Source organism: Nicotiana tabacum, chromosome 14, assembly GCF_000715075.1.
Source record: "Nicotiana tabacum cultivar K326 chromosome 14, ASM71507v2, whole genome shotgun sequence".
Taxonomy (NCBI): Eukaryota; Viridiplantae; Streptophyta; class Magnoliopsida; order Solanales; family Solanaceae; genus Nicotiana; species Nicotiana tabacum.
In genome coordinates this window covers 9175701-9189778 of record NC_134093.1, presented here as the reverse complement: position 1 = coordinate 9189778, position 14078 = coordinate 9175701, and the positions used below count along the sequence as shown (strand labels likewise).

Sequence of the window (14078 nt, the reverse complement as noted above, 5' to 3'; positions counted from 1 at the left end):
ACTCAATAAGTACAAGTCTAACTTTTGGACTGAAAGTAGTGACGAGTTCGAACTATACAGTCCAAATACATAATTAAACAGTCCGGAAATTTACAAAACATATGAAAGTAATATCTCAGAGAAACTCATAATTTGCAGGTACCAATACAAGAATGTAGGCATGCTTCCAACAATTAAACTCACAACAGATAAAATATGTCAATCTGAATGATATAAGGAATATGACATCTCTATATCTACATGTCAATATGCATATCATATGTGATGCAACACAATGAACAACTTACACTCTCGGAGTACTCAATCTGACTGTATCAGTTCTCACTCATCACACTCAATCACTCAGAAACATACGGGGCAGATCCAGCCCAAATCAAATATCGCGAATCAGTAGCAACTGCGCTCATTGTGGATGTGCAGACTCCGGAGGGGAAGATCCAGCCCAAGCGCTATAATAAGCCAAATCCTGGCATGAATCAATAAAATCTACGGCAGCGTGCAACCCGATCCCATAAATATCACTCACAAATAGGCCCTCGGCCTCACTCAACCATCAATCTCCAGTCTCTCAGGCTCACAACACTCATGCTAGGCATCCCAAATCAATGGTGCAAGATGTGAAAATATATGATAACCGAGACTGAGATATGATATGCAATGATGAATACGACTGAGTACATAACTTCAATTAAGCAAATAACTAAACAGCAGAGAACGACCACTGTGAGTCCCAATAGTACCAACTCATAGCCTAAACATGATTTCTATTATAAATCACAACTCAAGTACTCTAACACATAGACTACAATAATAATATTTAGATAGGATAGCTACGCAGTTCCATGGAATCGGCTAAATCACAATTTCTATAGTACACGCCCACACGTCCGTCACCTAGCTTGCACGTCACTTTAACACCATTCACATAGCACGTAATTTCAGGGATTCATATCCTCAAAACCAAGTTTAGAAGTGTTACTTACCTCAAGACGTGCAAAACTCTACTCCAACAAGCCCTTGCCTCACGAAATGGCCTCCGAATGTCTCGAATCCAGCTACAAACAGTTCGATATAATCAACTCAAGCTATAGGAATCAATTCCATATAAAAATGCTAAGTTCTTAATCAAAAGTCAAAAAGTCAACTCAAAAGTAAACCCCCGGGTTCACATCTTGGAATCCGATAAAAGTTACAAAATCCAAAAGCCCATTCAACCACGAGTCCAACCATATCAAAATTACTCATATCAGACACCAAATCATCACTCAAATTTCCAAATTTAACTCTCAAATCCCTACCCCAAAACTTCCAAAATTTCACCTCAAAACACACAAACTAGATGAGAAATTCAATGGGGAAACAATATTATTGAATAAAAATAATCATAAATGAGTTACCTAAAGAAACCCCTCGAAATCCCTCTAAAACATCGCCTTAGTCCGAGCTTGAAATGTACAAAAATGCCAAAATCCCACAACCCCTTCGAATATATTTTGTCTAGGGCCCTTCACACCTGTGACCAACTTAGCCGCATCTGCGGCTTCACGGGCACGGCAAAAATTCTCCGCTTCTGCGGTTGCCCATGAAGGCCATTGCCTTTGCTTCTGCGGAGTCGCACTTGCGCAAATCCCTTCGCTTCTACAAAGTCGGCTCCCCTTCCACTTGTTAGAATCTGCGGAGCCTTGCTTGCACCTGTGGGCTCGTAGATGCGGATGCTTTCTCGCACCTGCGACACACCCCAGGCCAGCCCCAGTTTCGCTCCTGCGCTTAGCCAGCCGCCCCTGCTTAATTGCACCTGCGATCAAATCCTTTGCAGGTGCGATTACACTAGTAGGGAAAATTCCAGCAATTCTTCAAGTCAAGTTTTTGATCTGTTAACAATCCGAAATCCACCTGAGGCCCTCGGCACCTCAACCAATTATGCCAACACGTCCTAAATCTTGATATGAACTTAGTTGAGGTCTCAAATCACATCAAGTAACATCAAAAATACGAATCACATCTCAATTCAAGCCTAACGAAAACTAAGAAATTCTAACTTCTACAATCGATGCCGAAATCTATCAAATCACGTTCGATTGACCTCAAATTTTGCACACAAGTCATAAATGACACAACGAACCTATTCCAACTTTCGGAACAAAAATCCGAGCCCGGTAACCACAAAGTCAACTCTCGGTCAAACTTCTCAATTTTCAAAACTTTTAATTTTTCAACTTTCTCCATTTCAAGCCTAAATCATCTACCGACCTTCAAATCATTATCTGAAAACACTCCTAAGTCCAAAATCACCCGACGGAGTTATCGAAACCATCAAAACTCCATTCCGGATCCATTTACACATAAGTCTACATCCGATCAACCTTTTCAACTTAAGCTTGGAACCTTGAGACAAAGTGTATCAACTCATTCCGAAACATCCCCGGAACCAAACCAACTACCCCATCAAGTCACATATCAACAATTGAGCATAAAATAAATAGTAAATGGGAGAACGGGCTACAACACTCAAAACGACCGGTCGGGTCGTTATAAGACATTAAGTGATATTTTCTTCAGGGGGAGTAACTACGCGCTGCACTCTTTTTTCCTTAACCAAGGTTTTGTCCCACTGAATTTTCCTGGTAAGTTTTTAACGAGGCAACAAGTAATGCGTATTACATATAACTATGTACTTTTTTCTAGTAAATTACATGAACATCCGGGGGGGGGGGTGTAAATAGTTTGAGAGAGTGGATGTCAATGTTGAACCCCATTACATTTATTGTATATTGGCCATTCCACTCAATAATGGTCATTTCTCTCAATAGTGGCAATTCGCTAAAAAGTGGCCATTCCACTCACTATTTATAATAATAATTTTTCACTTTTCATGCCTATATAATAGATAGGTAAAAACATATAATTGAAGAAGAAAATCTCTTTCTTCTCTCTATCTCCATTTCTTGTTCATGTTTTACTAAATTGCTTTTATTTCTTAACAAAATATGCTTTTCAAGTGTTTAGATTTAGGACCCTTTTGGCCATAGATTTTGCCAAAATATATTTAATTTTTTTTTGGCAAATACATATTTGTTCATAAATTTTATTCATATTTTGACAAATTCCTAAATCCCAAATCCAGGTCAAGAGCTGATTTTGGCCCAAAATTATATTTTTAAAAATTGCCCCAAACTTTTGTATTTTATAAAAGAGCCCACAATTTATTATTTTGTAACAATGCTGCTTCGTCTTCTGAGTCATCTGCTAGTGTATTATGTAGTTCATTATAAAAATAATAATTTTATACCAAATTTATTTATGTTCAGGACTATGGTTTGCGATAATATAATGAATATTATTGATGAATGTACTGTTGGGTATTTGTGATAGTTTTTAAAACTTGTGGGTGTAAGTCATGTTTCATGTTTTAAAAAAAAAAGTGAAATATATTTTGAAAACTGTCCAAAAATACATTTTCATCTTCAAACCAAATTTCGCCCAAATTAAATTTTTTAAAATAAATTTAAGAATCTATGACCAAACGTTAGCTTAATACTATGCAATAGTATTGTTGTTATCTCAAAATTTTACTTTCTTATTTGGTGTTTCCCGGGTAGCATTTTCCGTACAACCGTATATACACAATCTCACTGTTCCACTATATGCTGTTACTGCTCTCACTGCCAGTGTGACAGTGCGTGGCAGCTAAAGACAATGGCCACTTTTAGGGACTGGCTAGAAATAAAAAAGGGACTAAACTAAAAATATGGGAACTAAAAAGGGCAATCTATAATTAAGAGAACTTGCAGCGAACTTGCAGCAAAGTGTAATAACTTTGAAATTCTTGGCCAGTCTTCTCCATAATCGCTACATTCAGCCGAAGCAAACATTTTTCCAAAGCCAGTCAAGTCGGTTTTTTCTCTCTCTTGATGGACACACCACAAAACGCTGAAAGCTCTCAGTATGAGAAGCAGAAGCAGAATGCTGAGAAGCAGAAGCAGAAGTATTCTGTAGCTGAAGATGACGAGGGCATGGATCCGAAGGTGAGCGTTGTTTTTTTTGTTTTTGTATTTTTTTTGGTGATATTTTTACTGTACTGAAAGTTGAAAAATGACTATATGTTTCCTTGAAAACACATTTGAGAATCCTGAAATTATTTTAATTCGGGTATGAGTTTTTGCAGCAATACTATGAAAATATGCTGAAAGTAGTTGCAGCTGAGAAGGCAAATGGTCGGAATCCTTACCCACACAAGTTCCATCTGACTTTGTACGTCCCTGAATATGTGAAGAAATATGGAGTTTTAGGGACTCCACAATTTATTGGGGATCAACTCGAGGCCTTGGCGGGTCAGTTTTACAGCATTTTTTTTTCCCTTTTGTAGAAAAATATTAGAAACTTACATCTTATTGTCTTTTGTGTAGGAAGGATATTGAACAAACGTGCGTCTTCTGCAATGCTGTTTTGCTATGATTTACAGGGTGAAGGTGCCAACGTCCTAGTTATGGCACATATGAGGTGGTTATATTAATATAATCTTTTTGTTGTTTTCTGGGTTTAATTTACGCCAAAAGGTTTGGGTAGATAAGAGTTGAAGCTCCCTGCATTTTTCAATTTATTGTACCCTAAGTACTCTTGCGGTATTACTTTAGTAGTGCATTTTTTATTTTGATCATATTTTTTCTCTTTTCTAACTCAGAAGAATAGTGTTGGTCGCTATGAACAGTACATTTAGAGGCCCACGTCCGACATGGCTAAACTATCTTAGTAGACCTGCTGTCCTTTATCTTTTTACTGTGATCTTAAATTTTTTTTTTGAATGTTATCATTTATCTTCTATATAACATTATTAATCTTACCACTATCTTATAAAACATGCATTTCACTTTGTTTAGTTTTTTGTTTGATAAGTAATGATATTTTATAAATGGTACGTATAACAGAATTTTCACCTTGTTAGGTATCTTCCTATTGCTTAGCAGTTCTGTATCATTCTCCATTTCAATCATCTTATTTACCTTCTATGTGTTACATCTTTGTCTATCATGCTAGCTATTCTTTAGGAAGATTAAGTCGAGATATCTGAATTTTCTTAGGCATCATAAATTTGTTGAATCTCACTTCACCATCATTCTATTTATGTGGGATAAATTGCACTTCATAGATTATTTCTCACTTTTTCTTACTTTCTAGAGTGCTTCTTCGCAGTTCTAGATTAGCTGACACCCTCCTTAGATTCGTCAATTAACACAATATCATTTGCAAATAGTATGTATCATGGAACCTTATCTTGCAGGCTATTGGTAAATGTATTCTATAATTTGTAAACAAATACAGGCTGAAGGCAATACGTGCAATATACCTCCAGTTATGGAAACTATAGTGTTCACTGTGCTCAGTTCTATATACTATATATTTCATATGAATCCTTTCTTCTCCATCATCATTTATATGGCACTCTGTCATATCCTCTTGGGATGCATGCTTACAAGCTTATATCTCTATCATGATCGTCCTTATATTTCACTTAAGTCTATAACAAAGTGCGATAAATGGCCAAGATGCCCTAGTAGGTGCCGGGCAGTTTTCCTTAGGAGCCAAAGGGTGGCATCTATGTTTGTCTCCGTATTGAATCTTCGTTATCCTTTTATTTTCGTACCATAGACTAGAGATCCAGGAAATGTGATTATAACAAGCTTGTGCAACTTCATGGCTGAAATCAGTGGCATCATCAACAGTTTCAATGCATTGTTGTGAAATTCTGGTCGTAAGACTCTAGTGTTTGCTGAATTGCTTAAGTGATTAAGTTACTTTTTATCTGAGAAGTATTACGTCTTGATTCATATGCAGTAGCTCTGAGTTGGTTGCAGAGGAATTTACTAAATTTCATTCTGGTTTGAAGCGTGGAGATGTTGTTGGAGTTGTTGGGTTTCCAGGTTTGGACTCTTTAGATCCTGTTAGTTTATGGCAGATTTTCTCTGTGGTAGTTCTGGTTTTGGTGTTAAAAAACAAGTTGTGCATTGTTGATACAAAACATTTTCTTGTGTTTACATGCATTCAGGTTTCTGGATTTTGCTATAGTTTCTTACTTCGAATATTGCTGTCTGCACTGCAAAGATCTCAGGCTACAGAAAATGATACTACTTATCTTTAGGTTTGGTAACATATTTTTCTAATTCTTCCTACCTCATTCATCAGGAAACAGAAAAAGGGGAGGGGTGACTATTTATCCCAAATCATTTGTAGTGTTGTCTCATTGTCTTCGTTTGTTGCCACGGCAGAAAGATACCCCGATGGATACAACTAAGGTTAGTGACCTTTATTTTGCATTGTATCTAAGACCAGTTTAATCGAACTATATATAATTGTGCTGCAGAAAACTGAAGCACGGGTCCTGGAAAGTGGCCAAAATCCAGAAACATATGCGTTAAAAGATCAGGTATCTTATGCTTTTAATTTTTTTCAAATTGCCTTGCCTTCTTCCCATTTCCTTTAATAAGGTTTTATGCCTCTGACCTGTTCTTGTGGTGCATTTGTTCTTTATGTCCAGGAACCACGACATAGACAGTGTTATTTGGATTTCATGCTAAACTTAGAGGTTCGGCGTATATTTAAGACCCGTGCAAAGATCATAACTCATATCCGAAGTTTTCTTGATAGTCTAGGCTTCTTAGAGGTCAGTGTTTATGAAGCTGTTTTACTTTGCCTTTGTTAATTTGAGATTATGAGCTTAGCTTGAATAGAACGAATTAAAATGTATAATCATATTTGTAACAGGTAGAGACCCCCATGATGCACATAATTGCTGGTGGAGCAGCTGCACGTCCATTTGTGACCCACCACAATGAATTGAATATGAGGCTTTTCATGCGTATTGCTCCTGAACTATATCTTAAACAGCTAGTTGTTGGTGGATTTGATCGTGTCTATGAGATTGGGAAACAATTCAGAAATGAGGGGATTGACCTGACGCACAATCCTGAATTCACCACTTGCGAGTTTTATATGGCATATGCGGATTACAATGACTTGATGGATTTAACTGAAAAAATGTTAAGTGGTTAGTACCAAAAAAACTGGGATCCAATTGTTATGTTGGAGGCTTAAATATTTAATCTTTTCATGTTATTTGTTCTTTTATAGTTTTATCTTACTAACAATACATGAACAGGGATGGTGAAGGAACTTACAGGTAGCTATATAATCAAGTATCACGCAAAGGGGCTGGAGAGTGACCCAGTTGAGATAGATTTAACTCCTCCCTTCAGGTTTGGCAAGTTTGGAAGCTTTTCTGTTATGTTGTGTTGCACCAAGGTATTTATGCTCTTGCTTTTGCAGAAGGATTGATATGGTAGAGGAATTGGAGAAGGTCGCAAACTTGAATATACCCAAGGATCTCTCAAGTGATGAAGCTAACAAATATCTCATAGATGCTTGTGCAAAGTTTGAGATCGAATGTCCTCCACCTCAAACAACAGCTAGATTACTTGATAAAGTAAATTTTTTCCTGCCGTTGCTTCCCAATAGTCAATTTTTGTAGATGCAATGTAGAAATTCGCTCTTCACTACTGGTCCGCTTATCTTTTGTGTCCTTGCTTGTAATACTTCTCTCTAGTGGGATATTTTGATGTTCGAGAATCTTTCAGTTCCTGGGCTTTGTCTTCAGATGAATGAAGGAAAGTTCTAATGGATGAGGCCATCCACTTCTGTCCTCTCCACGAGCACCCCTATGTGAGACAGCAAAAGGTTAGAGAGGGTTGTGGAAAAAAGGCAAAAAGAAAATGTGAGAGAAAATAAAGAGGAATGAAAACCTATCATATTTTAGAAAAAAAGAAATAGAGATGAAAATGATTGCTAGTGGTTTAGAGCTATATTACTGTCAAATCCTGTAGTATCTGTGACATTTGTCCTGTAATATGCGTTTTTGGCAATAGAAGTTTTTGTGAATCGTTAAATATGAGATCAAGTTGGAGCCCCCTTGTTGAATTGGTCGTGAATCAATCTGTTACATGTCTGCTTTTTTGCATGTAACTTTGAGAAATATGTAATGATATTTCCTATATGTGCATTTATTGGTGATGAAGTTATGGGAGTCGCTGCTATTATTACCAGTTTTTTCACCTTAGAAGCTTTATGAAGTTGATGCTAATTCTCTTTCTATTTTTTTTGGATGTGAATTCAGCTTGTGGGGCACTTTCTGGAGGAGACATGTGTTAACCCTACTTTTATTCTCAACCATCCCGAGATAATGAGTCCTTTGGCAAAGTGGCACAGATCGAAACCAGGCCTGACAGAACGTTTTGAATTGCTTATAAACAAGCATGAAGTATGTTGTCTATCATGTCTTTCAAACTGTTTTTAGCACTCCCAATGCAAGATGTAATGTGCTTCTTCTCTGTTAAATAACTTGACAGCTTTGCAATGCATACACTGAATTGAATGACCCTGTTGTCCAACGCCAGCGTTTTGCTGATCAACTCAAGGTATCTGTACAAAGTGTGCATCCTGATGGTGTTTGTGTTGTGTTCATCCTCTTGTATCATTTCTCTTATGCAAAACTAATTTCAGCATAATTACTGTCAACTCAGGACCGTCACTCAGGTGATGGTGAAGCTATGGTACTGGATGAGAACTTTTGTACGGCTCTTGAGTATGGATTACCTCCTACTGGTGGTTGGGGATTGGGTATTGACCGACTTGTAATGTTGTTGACAGATTCACAAAACATCAAGGTTTGTGCCTTCAGTTGTTTTCTCTGTTAGAAAGAAATGCCAACTTATTCCAATCTATTTAGGAATGTCAGAGTATCCCACATTGGCTGAGGGAATGGACTGTTGAAATGACCACTTAGTTCCAATCTATTTGGGGTATAGTTGAACTCAAGGGTCATCTTATTTTAACTAAGATGAAATGATCATTCAGTTCCAATCAGTTGTTTCACATCCATTTCTAAATGGATGGAGAGAGGACAGCGTGCAGAGAAGAGGCCACAAGGGCCGGTCTTTTGCCAACTTAGTGTTGTCTTGGCATTTCCCTCACTCTCTTTTTCTTGTCACTTCCTTTTGAGAAAGCTAGTGTTTCCTATCATTTAAATTAGATACTGAAATCTTTTTTTCTTTCCCTTGTTATAATTTGTTCAACAGGAAGTTCTACTCCTTCCAACCATGAAACCACAGGATGAGCCACCTTCCAAAGAAGGTAAAGATTGCCTCCATTCTTTCCTCTGAGTGATATGTGCTGGCATTAGTGTTTGATATCAGATGGATGGTTAAGATAAGTCTTGGATTGTGCTGACAGCTAGCTGACTAATTTACTTGTCCCAAAAAAAGGGAATAAAAACTGTTCAACTGATTGATCTCCAATTGAACTTCTTTAATCTTGGTGGATAGAGTTACTAATTACTTGTACTAATGGAAGGATGTAAGTCCCTGGTGGAATAGTCAAGGTGCATGAAAGCTACCTTGAGCACCAGTATCATAGAATAGTTAGTAATATCCATGCTAGTGGCTGTTGACCAAGCAGTGGCTTTGGGTGACCTACTTTTGAGGAATCTTTTCGAATACAGTTTACTAGGTTGTTCTTGGGTGGGTTTGTGGGATGGGGCTAATCTTGGTGAGCTGTAGAAAATAAGTAAATATGCTTGTAAACTTAGGCTATGATCTTATGTTTGAGCTAAGTTTTAGCTGCCAGTGAAACATATAGTATTTAAAATAATCATAGATAAATGCTGTTTATAACATTATGTATGTGAAGTCGATCTTTCTGTGGTGGAATAATATTGAGAAGTAAGAGAAGAATGAGTGCTGCTAGAAGTTGTTAAAATCCATGGGTGACTCCTCTGAAGATGCTTAGAGAGTTGAAGTAGCACAGGTTTCAAAAAGAATCTTGAGAATATATCCTTAAAAGGGGAGGGTGAGTTACATGATATTGCATTGTTAAATGGCAAGGGACTTGGAGAATTTTTACGTCTTTTACAGGGAATAAATTGGACAATGCCCAGAACTGTGATTGGATGCTTGCTTGGCGTGAACGGTAGCTGTAGAAGAAAAGCTATAAAAAACTTCTTCTCGGTGGATAATGGACATTGTCCTTCTATCCTTATCCACATAAATACTAGGCTTTTGTCTCACTTTAGCTTTCGACATGCATTGGGGTGTTTGTATTTTCAGGAGATAACTACGAACCTACTAACGTGTTCGTGCATTGTTACAGATGTGGAAAAGCAGATGTCACACCTCAAGATGAATGAAGAACATATATGATGGATGTTGAGTTCTTGCTGCTCTTGGGGTAGCAGTTTTTTGCGTTATCTTTTTGAGGTTTTGATTTACGGTAATTGTCAATTGTTATTGCAAATGCTAGCCCTAATTTGTTAGTATTGGAAACTTTACTCATATACCAGTGGATACGGTTGTATCAGTCAAAATACATGAAGATGCCTAGCTGTGTATGCTCTCTATCATTTTATGCTTTGCTTATATTAACACGCACACGCGGATGAGAAAGTCAAACTATCCTGCTAGCGTTCTGATCTTAATTGTGTTATGTTTTTTGAGTTTATATCCATGCTAGTTCAAATCTTTCATTTTGTAATTGAATCGATATAAAAGCGATGCCTACGTATTTGTAGTTTTAAAATGAGATACTTCTTAAGGAACCGTTTTCTCAAAGAGAACTTAATTGTGCAACATTCCTATTTAAATGATGTTCACATGTAATAAAATTGTGCACGCTACAATTGTCTCTATGTAACTACTACTCCCCTTGTTCTAATTAATTTGATGGAATTCTTTTTTTTAGTCTGTCTAAAGCAGAACGATATCTTTTTATATTTTGAAATAATTTAGTTTTAAAATTTTCAATTTATCTCTAATGAGATTATTTGCAATCATATAAATGTTTATGATTTGTTTTAAATCATAAGTTTCACAGTCTTTCTCATTTACCTTCCATGTCCAGTAAATTGTATCAAGTAACATGGGATAGAGGGAGTAATATTTTTAGAAGATAAAAAATTATTGGATTGTAACTTCTTTATGCGTGGACGGACAACGATATATATATATATATATATATATATATATATATATATATATATATATATATATATGTGTGTGTGTGTGTGTGTGTGTGTGTTTTCTGGAATCTAAATGGAAGGACAAAATGACAACCAAAAAATGAAGAATCAGAAAACAAGGCTCTTTTTTTTGGAAACCCTCTCTTTCTTTCTCCAAATTCCCCCTTGGTTTGAAAATGAGCTCCAAATATATAGAATATTATAGTGTGATTTTTATTGACTACTTTAACTCAGCCGGCAGCTTCTTCTCGATAGGCTTCTCTACCGTTGTAACCATGAATACTTTAGAGAGAAATTAGGAAACAAAATATGTAATAAGAACATCATAATCCAATAACAAACAGTTTATGCGTAGATCAATATTCTTCAAGCAAAGTGATTTTAGCCGAATGAGTTGTGAATTGAACATGAAATTCTTCAATGGAATCATATTCAATTCAAATTTATTATCATGAGGCAAGACATTTGGAAAAATTGTAAATCGATAATTAATCACATCACAACATTAAAGATCAATTAAAACCTCAAACAGGAAAAAACAAAATGTATGCCCAAAAAGGACTCAAACTGTAAACATATCTAAAGCTATTTATTTGAACAATAGAATAGAAAGTGATGTATTCTAACAAAATATCAAAATCTTCGAAAAGAAATAAGTACAAACTAAATCAAATGAATTATCACCAACTTAAGTAGTTAAAACCTCTTCAAACCAAATGTTAAATATAGTCATGTCCAAAAACGTCCAAGACACAAAATAGTAGGAATAATTTTAAAAAAAATGCTATCTTAATATAAATCTACAAACTCGACTAACGAAATTCGGTTCTGAAATAGAGAGATGATATATAATGAGAAGATATGATCTGCTATTAAGCGTATAATGATTAATTGGACCGAGAAGAAAAAAAGGTGCAAATCCTAGAGGCGCGAAGAACACATAGAGAAACTACAACGCCTTTGGGGGAGGGGGAGTCATCAACGTCTTAGTAAAGCTCTTTTTATGATAGAAATAAGGATATTGATGGAGTTGTAAGTATTCATTTATCTTTAATTATAAGTTTCGTATGAAAATTTTCAAACCATTGAGTATGAAGTCGCTTTTATTAATGAACACTTCATAATGTAAATTTTTCCGGAATAAATTAATAATTGGGTTCGTAATTCAATATTTTTTTACATATTTAATTATTTTTAACATAAATACATTGTTCGAGCAAAAATTACCGGATTCAGCCGAATTCGTATACAAACTTCTAGCTCCGCCCCTGGTCCTAAGTGTGGTTAGGCGAACATTACCTTATGCCAAAAAATAATTCTCTCTATATATGGTAAATATTACAATTTGTGAATATTTATTAAAGTTCAGATCAAGTGGAAAGTTCTGAGTTTGAACCTCTCTTCCGACATTTATTTACCTACTCAATTTTTAATGACTCGTTTTGATGGAATATTATACGCAGTGGAAACAATTTTAGTATCAAAATCACATGTAATCTAGACAACTAGCATATACGAAGTTTTCACGGGTTACCTCTTGAAGTGTGAACACCACTCTTCTATCACGTGAACTTTCAGTTCCACATCTTCTCAATAGAATCTCCATCACCCACACGATCACGATCCCCGAACGTTCCACGGCTATCTATTGTGTTACCCAAATAATATCTGAAAATAGTCATTTCGTATGGGTGAAATTTTCTAGGAAATAGGCTGAAATTTTCAGCCGCCTTCTCTCCTTCTCCTTAGGTGGAGAACCGTATGTATTTATAACACAAGTTTTAAGTGTTAAAACCCTTTTCTAAAATGTGTTGGGTTTTCTTTTCCATCAAGAATAGAATTCCTTTGTTTCCTATTATTAGGGCACACTAGGGATCACGGAATTTAATTAACAAGACTTCCAATTATGGAATTAATTATAATTTTTGAAATTAATATTCACCATAAAGAATTATGAATTATTCCACTAAAAATTCGTAATTGTACTCTTCAAAATTTATCAATTAAATCTTATTTAACTTCCCATGTTTAGATTTATATACTAATTAATTAAATTAAATTACTGACTATTTAATTAATTGATTATTTTTTTAGACTTTCGCTTAACTTATTGTAACGACCTGGCCGATCGTTTTGAGAGTTGTAGCCTCGTTCCCTATTTACTGCTCATTTTATGCTTTATAACTGCTATGTGACTTGCCAGGGTAGTTGGTTCTGGTCCGGAGAGGTTTCAGAATGAATTGAGACACTTAGTCCTAAGGTTGAGAGCTTAAGTTGAAAAGATTGACCGGATATTGACTTATGTGTAAACAACTCCGGAATGGAGTTTTGATGGTTCTGTTAGCTTCGTTGGGTGATTTTGGACTTAGGAGCGTGTCCGAATTGTGACTTGGAGGTCTGTAGTTGAATTAGGTTGAAATGACGAAAGTTAAAAATTTAGAAGTTTGACCGAGAGTGACTTTGTGGTTACCGGGATCGGATTGAAGTTCCGGGAGTTGGAGTAGACCAGTTGTGTCATTTATGACTTGTGTGCAAAATTTGAGGCCAGATGCGATTTGATAGGTTTCGGTATCGAATGTAGAAGATAGAAGTTCAAAAGTTCGCTTGAATCGATGCGCGATTCGTGGTTTTACCATTGTTTGATGTGATTTGAAGGCTCGATTAAGTTCGTATCGTATTTTAGGACTTGTTGATATTTTTGATTGAGGTCCCGGGGGCCTCGGCTGGAGTTCAGATGATTATCCGATCAAATTTGGATTTATAAGGGGTGCTACAGCTGGAGTCTTCTGGTGCAATCATACCTGTGGAGCTTTGGTCGCAGGTCCGAGCTGTGATGCTCAGATACGGCCAGGAGTAAGGAATGTTGTAGTCGCAGGTGTGAAGAATTATCCGCACCTGCGTGGTCGCAGATGCGGAAAGGTTGAGCGAAGAAGCGAAAGGGCACCGCAAGAGCGGGGAGATGGTCACACCTGCGTTTGCGCAGAAGCGGAGCATGATCTACATGTGCGAAGGTTGAATT

The 14078-nt window shown here is 36.4% G+C and overlaps 1 protein-coding gene across 2 annotated transcripts; it reads left to right on the top strand.

The window, feature by feature from the left end:
* The first annotated feature begins 3808 nt into the window (after positions 1-3808).
* On the top strand, positions 3809-10542 carry LOC107831133 (lysine--tRNA ligase, cytoplasmic-like). 2 transcript variants are annotated; one of them, XM_075229284.1, is made up of 15 exons: positions 3809-4025; positions 4166-4331; positions 4407-4500; positions 5836-5918; positions 6181-6290; positions 6359-6421; positions 6533-6658; positions 6760-7042; positions 7154-7250; positions 7321-7477; positions 8165-8308; positions 8397-8465; positions 8571-8714; positions 9126-9180; positions 10195-10542. In XM_075229284.1, exons 1-15 carry the CDS (start codon positions 3912-3914, stop codon positions 10242-10244), a joined length of 1755 nt encoding a protein of 584 aa, XP_075085385.1. In that variant the 5' UTR covers positions 3809-3911; the 3' UTR covers positions 10245-10542. The 2 variants fall into 2 exon arrangements, with proteins under 2 accessions (XP_075085385.1, XP_016514348.2); XM_016658862.2 differs by having other exon boundaries at positions 3810-4025; positions 5833-5918.
* The last annotated feature ends 3536 nt before the right edge of the window (positions 10543-14078 follow it).

What these genes read in the sequence shown, in the direction of transcription:
- LOC107831133 (XM_016658862.2), top strand. Translation starts at nt 3,912, where the DNA reads ATGGACACACCACAAAACGCTGAAAGCTCTCAGTATGAGAAGCAGAAG. An exon ending in TGGAGTTGTTGGGTTTCCAG is followed by an intron (nt 5,919 to 6,180) that starts GTTTGGACTCTT and finishes CTCATTCATCAG; the next exon opens with GAAACAGAAAAAGGGGAGGG. An exon ending in CAGATTCACAAAACATCAAG is followed by an intron (nt 8,715 to 9,125) that starts GTTTGTGCCTTC and finishes TTTGTTCAACAG; the next exon opens with GAAGTTCTACTCCTTCCAAC.